Source organism: Periophthalmus magnuspinnatus, chromosome 9 (assembly GCF_009829125.3).
Source record: "Periophthalmus magnuspinnatus isolate fPerMag1 chromosome 9, fPerMag1.2.pri, whole genome shotgun sequence".
NCBI lineage: Eukaryota > Metazoa > Chordata > Actinopteri > Gobiiformes > Gobiidae > Periophthalmus > Periophthalmus magnuspinnatus.
In genome coordinates this window covers 17,230,689-17,248,146 of record NC_047134.1, presented here as the reverse complement: position 1 = coordinate 17,248,146, position 17,458 = coordinate 17,230,689, and the positions used below count along the sequence as shown (strand labels likewise).

The window sequence follows — 17,458 nt, the reverse complement described above, 5'->3', positions numbered from 1 at the left end:
GTAAGTTATAATTCGATTTTATTGCAGAATTGGGGAATATGAAGTGATAATACGTACACCCCCCCCCCCCATATATATATATATATATATATATATATATATATATATATATATATATATATATATATATATATATATATATATATATATATGTGTGTGTGTATATATATATATATATATATATATATATATATATATATATATAGCCTAGTACTCTCATTGGGCTTTCCCTGTATAATAGTTTAAAAATAACAAAGACAAAATAGTGTCATAAGAGTAAAAGTACTCACTCTGATTAAATAAGTCGACCATTTATTAAATGTACAGAAATGCTGTTCAAAATTTGCACAGGAATATGTTAACAACTTGCTTTCAATGTAAACCGAATGGTTGCCCACCATGTGTATGTAAAGCGAGTGCTTCGGGAATGACCCTTTAAAACAGCATTCAAGATTTCCAACCCAATTATGGACAGCTCAATGTGAGTGCCTTTGTCGCCCAATGATGTAAACAACTTGTGATTATAATACTTTTGTAAACATTAGTAAGTAAAGTGATCATTAGTTGAATTGCAATGGACCAGTAAAGCTATAATGACTATCCACTTGCAACAATTTGATCCTTTGTGCACAGATATTCATAAGGTGCTGCTGATTTAAGTATTGTGGCTGTGTAATAAATATAGCTATGCGGAAATACAATGTTTAAACAGAAAACCTCACAGAACAACAGGGATAGTACTTCATAAACATTTTACAGAATCTACAAAGTCTTCTATCAAAATGACTTTCAAAGATGGCTCTGTGGCAATGAATAATGAAAAGCATTCACTTCACCTGAAAAATCAAGACAACACAATAGTTACAGCAACGAGACAATCATCTCCAAATGTAGACCTCCACCATATGTACAGAAAAACAAACCAGATATCGAACGCACTCGAATCACATGAGTAACCTGGTAAAGGCTTTCTGACGTTACAGCACAGGTCGACTTACTTACACAGTGTGACCTTGATATGTGCTTTTCTAACCATTCAACTAAGACCGTCTACCACACTAGCAGGAGTTAGCGACATTAGCAGTGTCTGTAAACATTCATGAATTCAAAGTGGACATTGGACCTAGTTTATCAAAAAACATGCAGATGATTATCTTTAACATGGGCTTGACACACCGCCACTGCAAATTAGACTAAAAAGAAATTGCTGGATTTTAGCCCTTAAAATGTAGTTTTAAAAGAATAAGTGCAAAACACAGTGTGATATTAAATGTACGAGCTAAACCACATTCACAGCACAGCTGTCTACTCAAAAAACCAAAACAAAACAAAAACAAATTTATTCCAAAAGCATTACTGTACCACCCTCTTTGTACAAAGTGCTAAAACAGGCCACTGAAGATGTTTCCCCCCTTAGCTTCATCATCATTGTTACAGAATATTAACATACTATACCTACATAAAGCTTAAAGCTGTAAAGCTTTTACTAATTTTTAGTATAATTCTTTTCTACCTGCGTCTCAACATATTTTGACCAAGTAAGTAGCAGCAGTTCTTAATTCTGATGCTAAACTGACTTGGTTATTGGTGGCAACATCCAATACAATACTCCAATTCTGTCAAAAACATGAGAATCAATGCTTTGAAATGTACCCTGCACTCTTTCAACACAGCATAATAGAAAGGGGATTACAGAGTAATGGCCATTACTAATATGATTGTACTTGGTCCAATATAAAACGTGTATGATATTGGCTTTTTAGTGCTCAGGATAAAGATAAACAAGGCCCAATGTTTTGTCAGCTGTAATGGGAAGTTATGTTGATTATGGGCCAAAATATATGTACACAGTGAATGCAAGAGCTGGTCTGGACACAAAAAGAATTGCTCCCTAATCATACAAACACTTCCTCAAATGCCCTGTGTCTGGCCTGGACATGGTTCATTCATTTCCCCTCTCTGTCCTCCAAACGTCCCGGGGTGAAAATGTAGTCCAGGGCTTGTCTCTCTGCAGCAGCTACATTCGGGTGCCAGAGATCCACCATAAAAACCACACGTGGGCCATCTTCTGGGTTTCCTTCATAAATAAATAGAATGATTTAATTATGTTTTGAAAGTATCAATACATACTGGAATTTTTTTTTTTTTAGATAATCATAAATGCTCTCTTCTCACCCTCATGAAAAGCCCTGTGGAGGAAGGAGTCGTCAAACAGGAGACAGCTACCCTCAGACCAGCACTGAGGTTCTCCTCCAACAACAAGCTCACACGATGGGGGAACTTTCAGGCCTGAAAGTAGATCAAAAACCTAAATGCAAAATGCACATTATGAAGATTATTACCCTTCATTGCTTCATTTCTGAACTTCTGGTACGAGTAGTCCTTTAATAAGGAACCATGAATAAACCAATCAGCATATCATCAATCTTATGCAATCTCATGAGCCATAATTTCAAAGGCTTATTTTGACATTAGTTTGTTGAATAATGCAACAGTAACTTGCCTGCCTATCTGTATTTTTCTGTTACCTGTTCACCATTGCACCTTCTTTGGACCACAGCAGACTCTTGGAGGGGGCCCAAGAGTTGCAGTTTTGAAGCTGCTCAGACCCAGTTGTACATTTTCCTTGCTTCTAACACAAACTGTTCTGCCAATTACAACCTATCAAAAGACAATTTGTCTACTCCCTTTACTCAGACTTTCTGTGATAATACTGTTATGCATGATTGGAGTTTTTAACCCGCTACAACTGTTCATTTGGTGCACCATGCACCATGGTGCTTACTACTACTTGGACATTTACAAATGCTGCAAAGATGATGTGACTGCATAAAATGCAATTAACTACAAAGTGATGGGTCTTACCCAGGTGGCAGCGCAGTCGGACATTCGTTGGACCATAATGCTCAGTGATGAGAGCCCCAGGCGTGAGTACAGAAAAGCAGGCGTTTCCAAACACATTGTTAGCAATAAAGGTGCGCAGCTGGCCAAGGACTCTCCATGCCTTAGGGCACCTTCTAACATTGAGGACCAGAGGCGTGCCTTGGTTCACCAGATAGTAGGTCCACCATTGACCTCGTGGAGTGTTGTTTGCTTTCCATCCTGGAGGGAGTGAGGAGCCGCTGCGAGCTGGTGGCTGATGATAGATGCTCTCAAATTCAGCCAAGAGGGCGGGGAAGCTCTGCTCCAGCAGTTCCACATCATGTCTCTGCACTTCTCTAGAGAAGAAAGGAGCCGAGGGCAGGTCAGGGAGGAAGAACACCTCCGGTCTCTGGATGGTTGGTCTGCTATTGAGATACCTGCCCTGGTCCCGCACACCTTTGTGCACTCGACCCATACCAGACCAGGTGTACCGTTTGGCGTATTCCTGCAGACTGTGGTACAGCCTCTGGTTCAGGCTCTCCCCTGCGCTGGTGCAGCGGAAACACTCGGACGACTGACAGAAGGCAAAGCCATTCTGCTCCTCCAGCAGGGAGTGCTTCCCTTTACTCCTGAAGCCCCCCACCACTCCCCCAATGCGGCTGGATCCACTAAGATAGCGGCCTCGCAGAGGACTAGAGCTGTGCTCTCGGCCCACTCTGTAACAGTACCACATAAAGAGCAGCAGCACACAGATGCCTATGGCGAAAGCACAAATCTCACACTCCCTTATAGACTGCATCCCTCCAGCCACCATCTCCCTCACATTCTCCAGTGACCACTCCATCTCTCTGCTTTGTGGAAGTGCTGAATGTGACAGAAACACAAAGTGCTGATGAGGGATCAGTTAACACGTCTTTTCTTGGTTGTAAAGGAGCCAGGCCTTGAACCACGTGCAGGGTATTAGAGCACTCCTCTTTCCCCACCTCCACTTAACAGTCAGCTGATTTGATCTGACACTTGGTGTCTTCACTGCAAACATTTCAGCACTCTGCGACCAGGGAAGGTTTCTTGCCTGATTTCTGGCTGTGCGACATTTGTGCCTTCAGATAAATGCAGACAGACACTGCACCTCAGGGTTATCTGAAACAGACAGAAAGATGCTGTTGTCACTGACAGTGCATTCACACTGTCTCAACTCAGTCTTTACTGAAGATGATATGGACACATGAGTTTCATATTTGACACCCATCATGTGTTTAGCGTGCACTTAAACAAGCTTGTTCAGATTCTTATACACATTCCCTCTCCTTGCCCTACTCAAATCCTGAGTCTTGAGACATAACTGCATTTTACACATCTATTCCCTCTCCTTATTGTTGCACACACAGCTTTGCCTGAATTATGTAAACAGTGATACCTCCCACAATAATAATTGGCATTCATAGGTTGCTCAGCAGAGCTGCATACGGATCCTCAGGGGATGGCAAAAGGGTGGGAGGGGGTGGGATGTAGCTATTCAGTGATCATATGCTGCCCAAGAAAAACAGATATATGAGAATGATTATATAATTCTAATGGATTTGGGGCGCAGGGAGTGCAATGCGTCAATGTAATGAGAACTCCATGGTTCTCTCTCTCCAAAAATGGTCGGGTAATCCTGCTCCAAGAGATCCTCCCCTACATCCTGTCTGACAGCGTCAAGACGCCCCCACACCCTCACTCCATCGCTGCTTTTAGGACCAACTGACTGAGGCTATCAGACCCAAATATTACAATATCACAGCCATTTAAAACAGTGCGCAATTTATTAACAACATTACGCATCTGGATCTTAACCATGATTAGAGCTTCTCAGAAGAGCCACAGATGCAGCAACTCAGAGAACTAGCCTCCCCATGAGCTGCCTCCACAGCAGTGATCCCGCATCCCGTTTCTTTAAAGGCATTGTGTTAAATCGCCAGTGTGTGTGATGCATTAGTTAGTAGCTTTTTGTGTCCATACCTACTCAACATTCATGGCTGTGGCCAGCAGAGAGGCTCACAGGTGTTCCTCCAGACGAAGCTGCGCACCACTGCAGTGCACACGGCAGCAGGCGGATATCACCCCGCAATATTATATGGCGTTTCCATAATTAAAAGAAGTTCAGACGGTTTAGACAGCCATCGTATATTAGTGTTGGGACGTCGACATGCCGAGTGTTTCTCTCCGTGCCTTTGTGTGGCCGACAGTAGCGACAGAAAGGCTCCCAAAAATATAGTTGTAAATAGCCTCCTGAAGCTTCACCAGAGGAAACCCCGCGTCAAGTTAATGAACAACAGCACAACAGACCATCTACATACATTTCAAAATAAAGGTTTGTGTTTCAGGTAGACCGAGCTGTGAGGCCCCACTCTATAGAAGATTGACTGTTTTTTGAAGAAATAACCAAAATCACTTGCTGTAGGCTATTGATGCTTTAGCTTAAAGGCCTTTTATAGCCTTTTTTGGCTCCTTCTGACCGAAAACAATGACTTCTTTGAGGATAACTCATGCTGCCTAGTATTTTATGGCTTAAAGTCCTTTCCAACTTTGTTTGATCAGCCAGTCCCTTCTACAAAGTTTTGGCTGGCCAGGTAACCTCCAAGTGACAACAATGACATCTTTGAGAATCAGCATCACATTTTGTGGCTATTATGAACACATATTTGCGTTTTGTAAATTGTGTTAATTGTTAATTTATGCTGACAGATAGGCTAAGACATTGGACTTTGAGGAGGTTCGTATTTCATGTGGATAAGCTCAGTAATCCATCCATCTATCCATTTTCTTCCACTTAGCCAGGGTCGAGTTGAAGGGGCAGCAGTGTAAGCACAGACTTTCAGAGTCCTCCAGCTCCTCTGGTGGGACCCCAAGACGTTCCCAAGCCAGCCGAGAGACATAATCCCTCCAGCGTGTCCTGGGTCCTTCCCAGAGAGGCGTCCAGGGGGCATCCGCAACGGAAGCCTAGGTCACCTCAGCTAGCTCCTCTCGACGTGGAGGAGCAGCGTCTCGACTCTGAGTTCCTCCCATGTGACCAAGCTCCTCATCCTATTATTAAAAATATTAACCAAAACACGTCAATACATCTGTAATCACACATCAAAACAATGAATTCAACCATGTGATCACCTTTTTAAACAATTTTGTAGAATGTTGTAAACAATAGTCCTTCATTCAATCTTCACACTTGGTAAACTTCATCCCACTAGTTTGCCCTGGGGTTAGACAGTGCCATATTGTATAGCTTTATACATATAAGATGATGTTGCAAAACAACAACAGCAACAACAACAACAACAACAACAACAACAACGTTTTTGGTCCCGGAAGGCTACGTAGCCAAGCTTTACTGCAGTCTATTGGAAATAGGCCTATAACCTATTGAGCTACATGCTCCTTTTATTGTGAAAATCTATTTCCGGTATTGCAAACTTGGCAAACTCAAAAGCCTTCCTTCCGTGTAGATGAGTTACCGAGGCTCACCCAGGAATACATTTCCCAACATGCTTTGCGGTGCAAACGGCTGGATTCTGGACCGGTCGTCTAGACCAGGGGTGGGCAAACTTTTTGACACATTTTTTGAGACATGGGCCACTGTTTGTTCTAAAATTTGGTAGAGGGGCTAGGAGATATATCTATGTCTATGTCTATATATCTATATCTATCTATCTATCTATCTATCTATCTATCTATCTATCTATCTATCTATCTATCTATCTATCTATCTATCTATCTATCTATCTATCTATCTATCTATCTATCTATCTATCTATCTATCTATCTATCTATCTATCTATCTATCTATCTATCTATCTATCTATCTATCTATCTATCTATCTATCTATCTATCTATCTATCTATCTATCTATCTATCTCTCTCTCTCTCTCTCTCTCTCTCTCTCTCTCTCTCTCTCTCTCTCTCTCTCTCTCTCTCTCTCTCTCTCTCTCTCTATCTATCTATCTATCTATCTATCTATCTATCTATCTATCTATCTATCTATCTATCTATCTATCTATCTATCTATCTATATATATATATATATATATATATATATATATATATATATATATATATATATATATATATATATATATATATATACATACATACATACATACATACACACACACACACACACACACACACACACACACACACACACACACACACACACACACAACAGCATTTGTACAAATGATTTTCCGAATGCATTAATTAAATTAATAATTAATTTATTACATTTCAGTTAAAAGTAAATCTGTGTAGGCCAAAAAAGTAATCTGTGTAGGCCAGACATGCCCAAACTGTGGCCCGGGGGCCAAATGCAGCCCTCAGACCAATTTTTCTTGGCCCTCAAGCTTCCAGGTGAATTGGCCCATATTACCTTAAACAGTACTTTTTACTGTACATTTCTGAAAATCTACTTAATGCCCATATCAAATATTTAATGTGTCCCATTAAGGATGTAAGCATGAATAAAGGTCTAGTGGTTCACTCTAACTTGTAATAATAACACAGATTTGGAGTCTATGGCCCTCAATTGACCTCAGCTTTGTCTGTGTTTTTATATGTGGCCCTTAATGAGAAAAGTTTGGGCACCCCTGGTGTAGACCCAATGTATAGAAATGTTTTGCAATGTGGCAATGAGGCCTAAGACTCATATCCATATTCACTGCATACAAAACGAGACTGAAAGTGGCTATTCATCACTTTAACCCAGTGAGCAAAAATAATCCATGCATTACAGGATTATTATTATTATATTATCAATTAATTTCCTACCCTCATACTTGTTTGATAGTGCAATATTGTATTGTAAAAAGGTTGCTTATTTATATTCAGTCATTCTAAAAATATTATAATATATAAGTATAGACTTTAATAAACTTTTCTTGTATGGAAACTGGGAAAGTCCATAATTTACATCTTATTTTATAGGCAGCAGTCCTATTTGCTACTTAGACAATTCGACTAGATGTTTGTTTAATTATTTTTGACATGGGTAATCATTTGTTTGAAGAGAAGTGTAAAGTGGTATTGCAACTTCATTTTATTTTTCAGAGACGCGTGATGGGCGGGGCCAGGCACTTGCAGCTGGTTGGCTCGTACCTGAGAAACCTTTAAGAAAAGTCATCACAGGTTAAAAGTGAGATAGGCTATAGCCTAAAAGTAACTAAATTCATATGTGGAGTTAGAAAACTGCATAATGGCTGGTCCGAAATCTAAGAGCCTACTGTACGCGTGCTGCGCGCTGATGCTCGTGGGCGTCGTTGGCGTCGTTGTGTGGATTAGTGTGTTTTCTTCAAGATCCAGGTGTCCGCACGGGAGTTTTTCCAAAGCTGCAGTTGCCGCAGACTCGGAGATATGCTCACAGATTGGAAGGTGAGGTTTTCAATTAATGCTCAGTTACTGATGAAAGAGGATAATCTAATGACTTTTAGGCTTTCTCTGACGAATTGAAACATGCTGAAGATACAACGTTTGTGACTTCCCAGGAGAAAAATGTGTTTAAGTTTGAGCAGCGTGTGTTATACACTCAGCAAAGTGCATTTACTATTTGTCAGATACAAAGCCTAAACCTGTCAATTAAAATATGAATGTTCAAATTGGCTGCTGTATTTCCTTAATACTGTAGGCTATTTGTGCTCAATATTTGTCATGAAAATCACTGGATTCTTTTTCACTTACAAAATGGAAACCTAATAGTTCTTGTATGTATGTCTGCAACACAGAACAGTAACTTCACTCAAACAGTTGTAGTATTGTTTGCCTATTGCCACGGCCGGTCTTTTTGTTGTGTACTAGAGACATGCTGCAGAAAGGTGGCTCGGCGGTAGATGGCGCCATTGCTGCGCTTCTCTGCACCTCCCTGGTCAACCCGCAGAGCATGGGCATCGGAGGGGGGGCTATATTCACCGTGATGGACAGCTCAGGTAATTTTTGCTATTTCCGCCCATAGTGGAAGTGTATGATACGTTTTCTCCTCCTTTTGTAGGTAATGTGAAAATCATTGTCTCAAGGGAGACTGTTCCAAAGATGGTCAAACCGGACCTGCTAAAAACTTGTCCTGAGAAATTCCGATTCCTATCAGGTATAATTCATTACAATACCCTGTGCAATTCAATCACTTGTGTATGAATGTGAGAGCGGGCCATAGGCACATGATAGAAGGGGCTCAAATCAATATGCAACATATTTGAAGTTGCTTTGAGTGTGAAGAAAGGCAAATGCAATACAAAACCTAAATGAAATTTATAAACTATTAACTAAAATAACAAACAGAAAATTGGAACGGTCAAATCATGTTATGTAGGCTACTTAGCAAAAGACCAAGTTTAAATCTGTCAACTGGACAAATTGTTGTAAGAGTGAAGACGTTTTGCTGCTCATCCAAGCCACTTCTTCAGTTCTGGTCAGCCATTAATGAGCTGATTAGGGCTGAATGGGGTAGTTTCAGCTGAATGGGGTAGTTTAGTTTCAGCTGAAAATGGAGACAATAGATGTTTACAGTTTCAGTATAGTTAGCTCCTTCCTTCAGATAGATATAAGGCAGTGTCCACAAGGAACAACTGAAGAAGCCACTTGGATGAGCAGAGAAACATCTTCACTCTTACAACGATTTGTCCAGTTGAAAGATTTAAACTTCGTCTTTTACTATGTATCAGACCTGGACGACTGAGGGATTACACAGACAGGCTACTTCTTACTGTGATCAGATCCCAAAAGATGAAGGAACACTTTTAAAAGTCTTTAGAAGAGGGTCTAATTTATAGGGCTTACAGATGGCTAAATACAAAAAGAGCCCAAAATCAAAGTGAGACACAGTGGTTTGTGATGAAACTTCATCACAATAACTGAACTTTGTATATAGTGGGTTGCATGGCCTCCTTTACCTTTCCAGGCTTTATTACGGTGAAGCATAATGTCCCAGAGGTGTTCTATTCACAGGTTGCATGGGGGCCAGTCATTAGTAACACTTAATCCATCCTTATGTAACTGCCTGTATATTCTCTTACTGTGCCTCTTACCTCCTTTAAAGATGAGCCTTTCAGTGCACCAGTAGGAACCCAGGAACCACGCTACCAGCGAAGTCTCCTGGTGGGGATGAACATTTTATCCCAGTTAGGGCTGGGGATAGAAGAAATAAAAATATAAATTATTAAACATTAACGATACTGACCTTTACTAATTACAATTACATTTACAAAATAGTCAGATGTTTCATCCAATGTGCAAACTTTGCTCCAGACCACATGTTTTTACTGACAAGAGACTGTAGAGAAACAAGACAAGAGGCTGTAGAGAAATTTTTATTTATTTCCATTACAAAGACCAAAAAATATCATTGACGATTATGTCTTGATTCAATTTTTGATTAATGGCACTGTCTTATTTTAAATGCCTTTTTACTGTCAGGGGGCCAAAGAGATAATATTTCTCTCATGGTTGCCATTCTAAAACACCTGTAACATCAAAACAACCAAAACTCTTGATTTAGAGCCAGACTCCAATAAAAAGTGTTCCTGTATTTTGTGTGACGATTACATCCTCTGGAAATAGCTTGGAAGGGTGAACAGCTCCATGTTAAAAGCCCATGAAACTTATTAGAATTTACATATCAATTCTTTTCTCTCAGGTCCTGACTTTATTGGGGTCCCGGGGGAAATCCGAGGCTATGAACTGGCTCACGCACTGTATGGGAAGCTGCCATGGGCCACTCTGTTCCAACCAACAATCAAACTCGCCAGAGAAGGGCTACCAATTACCCCAGTGACAGGAAAATACATCCCATTGATCAACAAGAATTTTTCATTATAGTATGACAGTGATACCTTGTCTGACTAATGTCTTGTTTATTACAACTGTTTGGTAAAAATCAGGGTGCTGCCAACATGAAGAAAAAAAAATTATTTAACATTAAGCCCTATCCACAATCAATATGATGATATGATTATACAGTACAGTTGCAGTAAGATTTGGATATGGTTACATCCCAACTAGAAAAAAAGGTTTTCCCTATATGTTAAATTTCTTATATCTTTTATGTCTTTTAGTAAACTGTTTTCAGATGCAAATGGGAATCCACTGGAAACTGGTGACATTGTCAAATTTGATAAATTGGCTGATACTTTAGAGGCAATTGCGAACCATGGTCCCAAGGCCTTTTACACTGGGAAGATAGCAGAGGATCTGATCAGCGACATACAGGAGGAAGGTACTGGCAACGTTCTATCTATCTGATACCTGTGGCATATCTAACAATACAGTTATGTACTGTCACTGTAATTCTCATCTGATCTGGTGAACTTTGCTTATAATGTTTGATTGAGCAAAGGCCAAGAATAGAAGTAAGAATCATACTACAATAATATTTATGAAAAGGATTTACACAATATACAGTGAACAAGGAAAAGGAACTCATCACCCATTCTCTTATTGAGATTTCAATGATATAATGTTACATCGCTATTGAAAGATGTTGTGAACATAGTGTTTATAGTTGCTTTTCATCAGAACATCTTGTCTTCTTAAACTCAGGGGGAACACTGACGCTGCAGGATTTGGCATCATTCAGTGCTTCACTATATGATCCGTTGGTTTTTCCTTTTCAAGAATTTGAAGTGTACGTCCCTCCACCACCTGCTGGGGGCGCTATCCTTGCCCTGATCCTCAACATCCTGAAAGGTCGGCATGAACACTTTCTCATAATAACATAAACACGGCTTCAGTTACATCATGTTAGAACCTCATTAAAACTTGATGCCTTCACTTGTATATGTTAACTGTTTACACTTCAATGCTCAGCTCACTCAAGCGCACAACGAGGCTGTGCATGGTGTCAGTCTGTCTGCCAGTGTTTGAGCTTCATATTTACGGATGGCTTACATAACATTGTTTTATTTGTATAAAGGATAAATTATGTTTTCTTTTACAGGTTATAACTGGGATGCCAAAGCTTTAACACTAGAGGAAAAGACTTTGGCCTATCACCGATATATTGAGGCTTTTAAGTTTGTCAATGGACTAAAAAAACGCATAGAAGATCCTAACACTTCAAACAAAGTATGTTGTACAGATTAATGGTGCCCCATCCATTACTGACACCCCTGATAACATTAAGGAAATGTGGGTAACCTAAAGCTTACTTATTTTGGCAATCAAGGTTTATCAGAACCTTATAAAAAATACAATAAAATTAATGATTTGTTGTGTACTCCCACAGACTAGAAAGAGTTAGGATTAAAATGCTGCAGCACTCATCAAATGGACACAAATAGGGCGAAGATAATTGGCCATAGCCTTTAATGTTTTATTATTGATTTCAAGCATGCACTTTAATTAATATCATGCACTCTAAAAACATTTAATTACTCTTTGGAATGAATTGTATTCATTTAAAGTGTTTTACCACAATTAAAATAGGCTTATGTTTTGTGGCGTGAGGAGTAGCCCTAGTTGTTGAGGGGCAGCTCAGCTTTTCAAGCGAGATTCACCGGGAAGCGCAGCTTAAACATCGACCCTGAATTATTGTTGGTTTGACTCACGGTTATCTCGTCCATGGAAGATCTAGTTTTAACCTAGGATCTCAGGATAAGTGTGGACTTGTTCAGCAATGCTGTTGGAATACCTATTAGTGTTGTAATTATAGTAGAACTAGTAGAAATGTTGTAGTTATAGTAGAACTTTGGCTATGGGAGGTTATAGGTCACTGAAGTATATTTCCTCTTTTGAATCACACTAAAATGACTTGGTGCCATGAATGTTTAACAACAGCTTCCATAATGGTCTTTTTATAAGAGTCTCTGACTTGCATACAACAGATTGCCAGAACAGTTATCCAGGACAGTTTTGCGGATCACATCAGGACTTTGATTAGTAACAGGATCCACGAAGACCAGTACTACAACTTGACCTCCTATCTGGACTCTATGGGGACAACACACATGTCCATTCTGGCCGAGGATGGGTCTGCGGTCTCCATCACCAGCACCATCAACCACATGTCAGTTTAATGCTTTGTTTTGGTTTAACATCTATTATTGCTATGGCATGTTTATTTTATTTTTGTTCTAGAAATTTACTATTTTATTATAACAAAAGGTGCAGGTTCTACACTACACACTACATTTATTGACGTCCACAAACTCACCATAAAACTTAACTCCATGGCCCCACTCTAAATTACATGCTACATGAGTGACTGATAGACCGGGTCAATTAAAAAGGCCCAAGCTGGTCATTGCAATCTGCAAACAATTCATTGAACATTATGTGAGATCCATGTGGATAATTATAGAGCTCTTAAACATAAACCTGGTCATGTTATGACTCATATGATGAGTTACAAAGAGCACTATGTAACCTTTTGGTTGGCAAGTCCACCACCTGGTTATCTCCATGAAAGTGCTCCTCCTTTGTCTGGCAGTATTTTAATGAACTATTTTCATAGTGACAAGCAGATAACGCCACCATAACCAGTTACATGTCAAATCTGTGGAGAGATAAGAAAATAAAAGTAAAAAAAATAAGTTTCATGCCATACTGTGGAACATTCCAGATTATCATCTCCATGAGACAAAAAATGTAAATTGTATGTAAGTTTCCTCTCTCCCAGAAGAGGAAACTTACATACAAATATTATATATCATATTATTTCCAGCTCAAAGGGATAACATGCATTGTGTTTAGGACAAAATGTTCATAAATAATGTTTTTTTTTTTTAAATCCACTCTTCCAGATTTGGCTCACAAATCCTCTCTACAAAAACTGGAATCATTCTCAACAATCAGATTGCAGATTTCTGTGGAAAAACTGAAGAAATCCATGCAGGTAACACTAAATACTGTTAGAGCTGTGAATAGTCTATTTTGAAAATTGCTTCTTCAAGACTACTTTGTGTAGTCTAGATGTTCTTTTGTGGTTTGTGCCATTCAAAATCTTGCCTCTGATTGTGATTTTGTACATTTTCTTCTGTGCTCTATGTTTACTCTAACTCGGGGCGACAGAGGCTCAGTGGTTAGAGTGTTGGTCCCTCAACCCGAAGGTCGGAGGATTGAGTCCTGCTCGGACCAAGTTCTGTCGTTGTGTCCTTAGGCAAGACACTTCACCCACATTGCCTAGTATGAAAGTGGTGTGTGTGCAAATGATAGGTGGTGGTCGGAGATTGGCAGCCTCACTTCTGTCAGTCTGCCCCAGGGCAGCTGTGGCTACAATAGTAGCTTACCATCACCAAGTGTGGAAATGAATGAATAATGACTATAGTGTAGTGCTTTGAGAGGCTTTGAAAAAGTGCATTACAAGTGTAAGCCATTATTATTATTATTATTAATCATGCGTTGTCTGTAATGGCTTTGTTGCATTGTCAGGAGAGCGCCCCCCCTCCTCCGCCTCACCCGCTGTGCTCAAGTCCCAATCAAGGACGCTGGTGATTGGTGGGTCCGGGGGGACCATGATCACGACAGGTATAGCCTCGGTGCGTACCAATCACGTTAATGCTGTGAAGACAAACTGCTGCAGACTAATGCACCCCAGTGTCATGCAGAAAAGGCTAAATGTCCCACATCATGTCTATAAACCCCTTGTGTAATTACTACTGTTGTATTTGGCAGATTGTAAAATACTGTCTTTTCATTTAGACACTCATGAATGAACTCTGGTTTGGAAAGAGCCTTAAAGAAGCAATAGAATCACCAGTGGTTTTTATCAACTCTGCAAATCACCCACAGTTTGAGCGTGAATTTGATCAGGTAATATTATTTTTCATGAGTCTATAAGCAATCCAGTCAATGGAATACAGCCAGCACAGTTCAGTATATCATTTACCCTCTGAGGGAAAAAAAGTATATATGTTTATATATATATATAAGCAGTATACAAAGGATTTTGTGTTTTTTTTTTGTCTGTCCTGCAGCTGAAAAATGCCAAAATCCTGCATTAATGTTATAATGTTATTTTTTGTTTCCAGAAAATAATTGAAGGCTTAATTGCATTTGGACACAAATATGATCCACGAATTTCAACATTTTATAATGTGGTAAATGCCGTGGAGAAGGATGGTGACTGTATCTGTGCTGTGTCTGATGCCAGGAAAATGGGAAAAGCAGCTGGATACTGACTTGAATAAAGAGTTTGATTATTGTAAAATACTCAAGATTGTAACAGAGTCTTCCTGGACTTATTAAAGTGAACTGCAAAAAACTGTTTGAACAGGAACTTGCGTATGTACTGTACAACCTGTCACATACATTCCTCGCCTCCAAGACAAACAGGATATATGAGGAAAAAGTTTTGTGAGATTTTCTCTCATTGTCCGGTTGGTTCACCATCACCATTCTGTCAGTCTGTATCTGGAAGTCCCACAGGATCTTGCCTCGATCATTCTCCACTACCTTTGGAGGTGTTTCCCACCTTGACCTCAGGGTTTCCAGTTTGTACTCTGCACAGATGTTTCTGTACACTATGCCCACCACTGGATTATGTCACTATATGTATGCTTTTCCTGCCAGCATCTTACACTCTGCAGTTATGTGCTGGACTGTGCACAGCCTATACCTTGGGTCTTGTCTGGTGTGGTAGATCTGAACCTCTATCGCTCTGGTGCTCAAGGCCTGCTCCTGTGCAGACAGGATGAGTGCCTCTGTGCTGTCCTTCAGTCCAGGTTCTCAAACCATTGGTAGAATTTCTTGATATCAGCCACTTCACTTATGTTCCGATGGTTAATCCCATGTAGGGGCTTGTCTTTCCATTATGGTTCCTCCAGCACCTCTTCCTCTGCACATGACTGTCTGAGACATTCGCTGAGCATGTCATCTGTTGGGGCCTTGTCCTTGATTTACTTATAGATCTTGGATGTTTCATCCTTACACTAACTAGTCCTCGGCCTCCTTCCTTACGGATCACGTACAGTCTCAGGGTGCTGGATTTGGTATGGAACCCGTCATGCATGGTCAGGAGCTTTTGGGTCTTAACATCTGCGGTCTGTATCACCTCCTTTGGCCAGATTATGATTCCTTATGGGTATCTGATTACTGGCAGAGCGTAGTTGTTTATTGGGTCTTCTTCTTGCCATTAAGCTGACTCCTTAGGACTTGCCTTACTCGTCTGAGGTATTTGGCCGTGGCTGCTTTCCTTGTTTCCTCTTCAAGGTTGCCATTTGCTTGTGGGATACCCACAAGCAAATGGGGCTGCTATTGTACCTTCTGGGAGGGAGACCCCTTCTGTGTGGACTACCTTTCCTCTCTTTGTCACCATCCGGCTATAATTCTCAAGGCCAAATGGCATTCCAGTGTTTGTGCTGTTGATCTATCTATCTATCTATCTATCTATCTATCTATCTATCTATCTATCTATCTATCTATCTATCTATCTATCTATCTATCTATCTATCTATCTATCTATCTATCTATCTATCTATCTATCTATCTATCTATCTATCTATCTATCTATCTATCTATCTATCTATCTATCTATCTATCTATCTATCTATCTATCTATCTATCTATCTATCTATCTATCTATCTATCTATCTATCTATCTATCTATCTATCTATCTATCTATCTATCTATCTATCTATCTATCTATCTATCTATCTATCTATCTATCATAATTCATGTATTTTACACAATATAGATGCATTGTAAATGTTATTTGTATGTTCATCATATCATTTGTACATTTTTTACAGTCTAGTCGACCAGTCCAAAACTGGCTGACTTTTGGCCTTTTTGTTGTATGCCTTAGCAAGCAGTTAAGTGTACAGGTTGTGGCTTGACTATGACCCAAACATTACCCTAGAATTATGCCTTTCCCAAAATGAACTTACAAAAGATTTCCTCTTAATTTCAGTATAACCAGTCTTTTTATTGGCAGTTTGACAGTTAAAGACAATAACACACGTTACAAGAAGGAGGAAACATGGAACATATTAAACCAGAAATGTAGGTTGACATGTTTACGATAGGAACGTCTCACACACTTTCTGAAGCAGAATTGCCAGATTCAATATGCCCTATATACTAGACATGTGTATGCATAATCACATTAGCCACATTCTCCATGAATCTGCAAAGTCAATTATTACATTATAATTACAGAAAAGGATCAAAGACAACACCAAAATACAAATCATTACATGTGGACATTTAACACTTATAAACATATAGCAGACATTTCAACATGTACTATACAATATATCTGGTAAAGAGGGTCAGTGTCTAACATTCAACCATTTGGTCACTTACTATCAAGAGGTATGTCCATTTAAGCTTATGTTATTGATCTTGACAGAAAACGTATTGAGTAAATATGCAAAATTATATATAAAAAAAATAACAGTGCCTTAAAGTGCATTGCAGTGTATCGGTCAGTCTTAACTTATTTATTGTTTTCAGTGCTACAGAAATGGAACCAAGAAATTAACAGTCATGGCTGTGTCAGAAGTAACACTGACCACCAAAATACAGCATTAATAATGTCAGCGAAGAAATCGGCAGTAGGAAGAGCACAAGTGAGACTCAGAGGTGGAAATGTACATAATTTTACCCAAATATTATTCATAGATATTATTCAAGTAAAA

General features: G+C 39.5%; 2 protein-coding genes across 3 annotated transcripts; one reads left to right on the top strand and one right to left on the bottom strand.

Annotated features, from left to right (window-relative positions):
• Positions 1–295: 295 nt before the first annotated feature.
• On the bottom strand, positions 296–5,184 carry asphd2 (aspartate beta-hydroxylase domain containing 2). 2 transcript variants are annotated; one of them, XM_033972242.2, is made up of 4 exons: positions 4,864–5,184; positions 2,866–4,002; positions 2,176–2,289; positions 296–2,077 (listed from the first exon to the last, which is right to left on the bottom strand). In XM_033972242.2, the coding sequence occupies exons 2-4, from the start codon at positions 3,704–3,706 to the stop codon at positions 1,947–1,949; spliced, it is 1,086 nt and encodes a 361-aa protein (XP_033828133.1). In that variant the 5' UTR covers positions 3,707–4,002; positions 4,864–5,184; the 3' UTR covers positions 296–1,946. The 2 variants fall into 2 exon arrangements, with proteins under 2 accessions (XP_033828133.1, XP_033828134.1); XM_033972243.2 differs by having other exon boundaries at positions 4,868–5,153.
• A 2,903-nt stretch (positions 5,185–8,087) lies between these two features.
• ggt5a (gamma-glutamyltransferase 5a) lies at positions 8,088–15,026 on the top strand. The gene is made up of 12 exons (XM_055224122.1): positions 8,088–8,263; positions 8,687–8,814; positions 8,877–8,972; positions 10,518–10,698; positions 10,936–11,096; positions 11,420–11,566; positions 11,817–11,944; positions 12,703–12,884; positions 13,621–13,712; positions 14,249–14,355; positions 14,519–14,629; positions 14,848–15,026. Exons 1-12 carry the CDS (start codon positions 8,088–8,090, stop codon positions 14,995–14,997), a joined length of 1,659 nt encoding a protein of 552 aa, XP_055080097.1. The 3' UTR covers positions 14,998–15,026.
• Positions 15,027–17,458: the final 2,432 nt, after the last annotated feature.

Bases quoted from the DNA above. Each gene is read 5' to 3' on its own strand.
- asphd2 (XM_033972242.2), bottom strand. From the start codon at position 3,706: ATGGAGTGGTCACTGGAGAATGTGAGGGAGATGGTGGCTGGAGGGATG. The intron at 2,290-2,865 runs GTAAGACCCATC...ATCTACTTTCAG, and splicing joins CCGACTGCGCTGCCACCTGG to GCCTGAAAGTTCCCCCATCG. The intron at 2,078-2,175 runs GTGAGAAGAGAG...TTATTTATGAAG, and splicing joins CCACAGGGCTTTTCATGAGG to GAAACCCAGAAGATGGCCCA.
- ggt5a (XM_055224122.1), top strand. From the start codon at position 8,088: ATGGCTGGTCCGAAATCTAAGAGCCTACTGTACGCGTGCTGCGCGCTG. The intron at 13,713-14,248 runs GTAACACTAAAT...TTGCATTGTCAG, and splicing joins AACTGAAGAAATCCATGCAG to GAGAGCGCCCCCCCTCCTCC. The intron at 14,356-14,518 runs GTGCGTACCAAT...CTTTTCATTTAG, and splicing joins TCACGACAGGTATAGCCTCG to ACACTCATGAATGAACTCTG.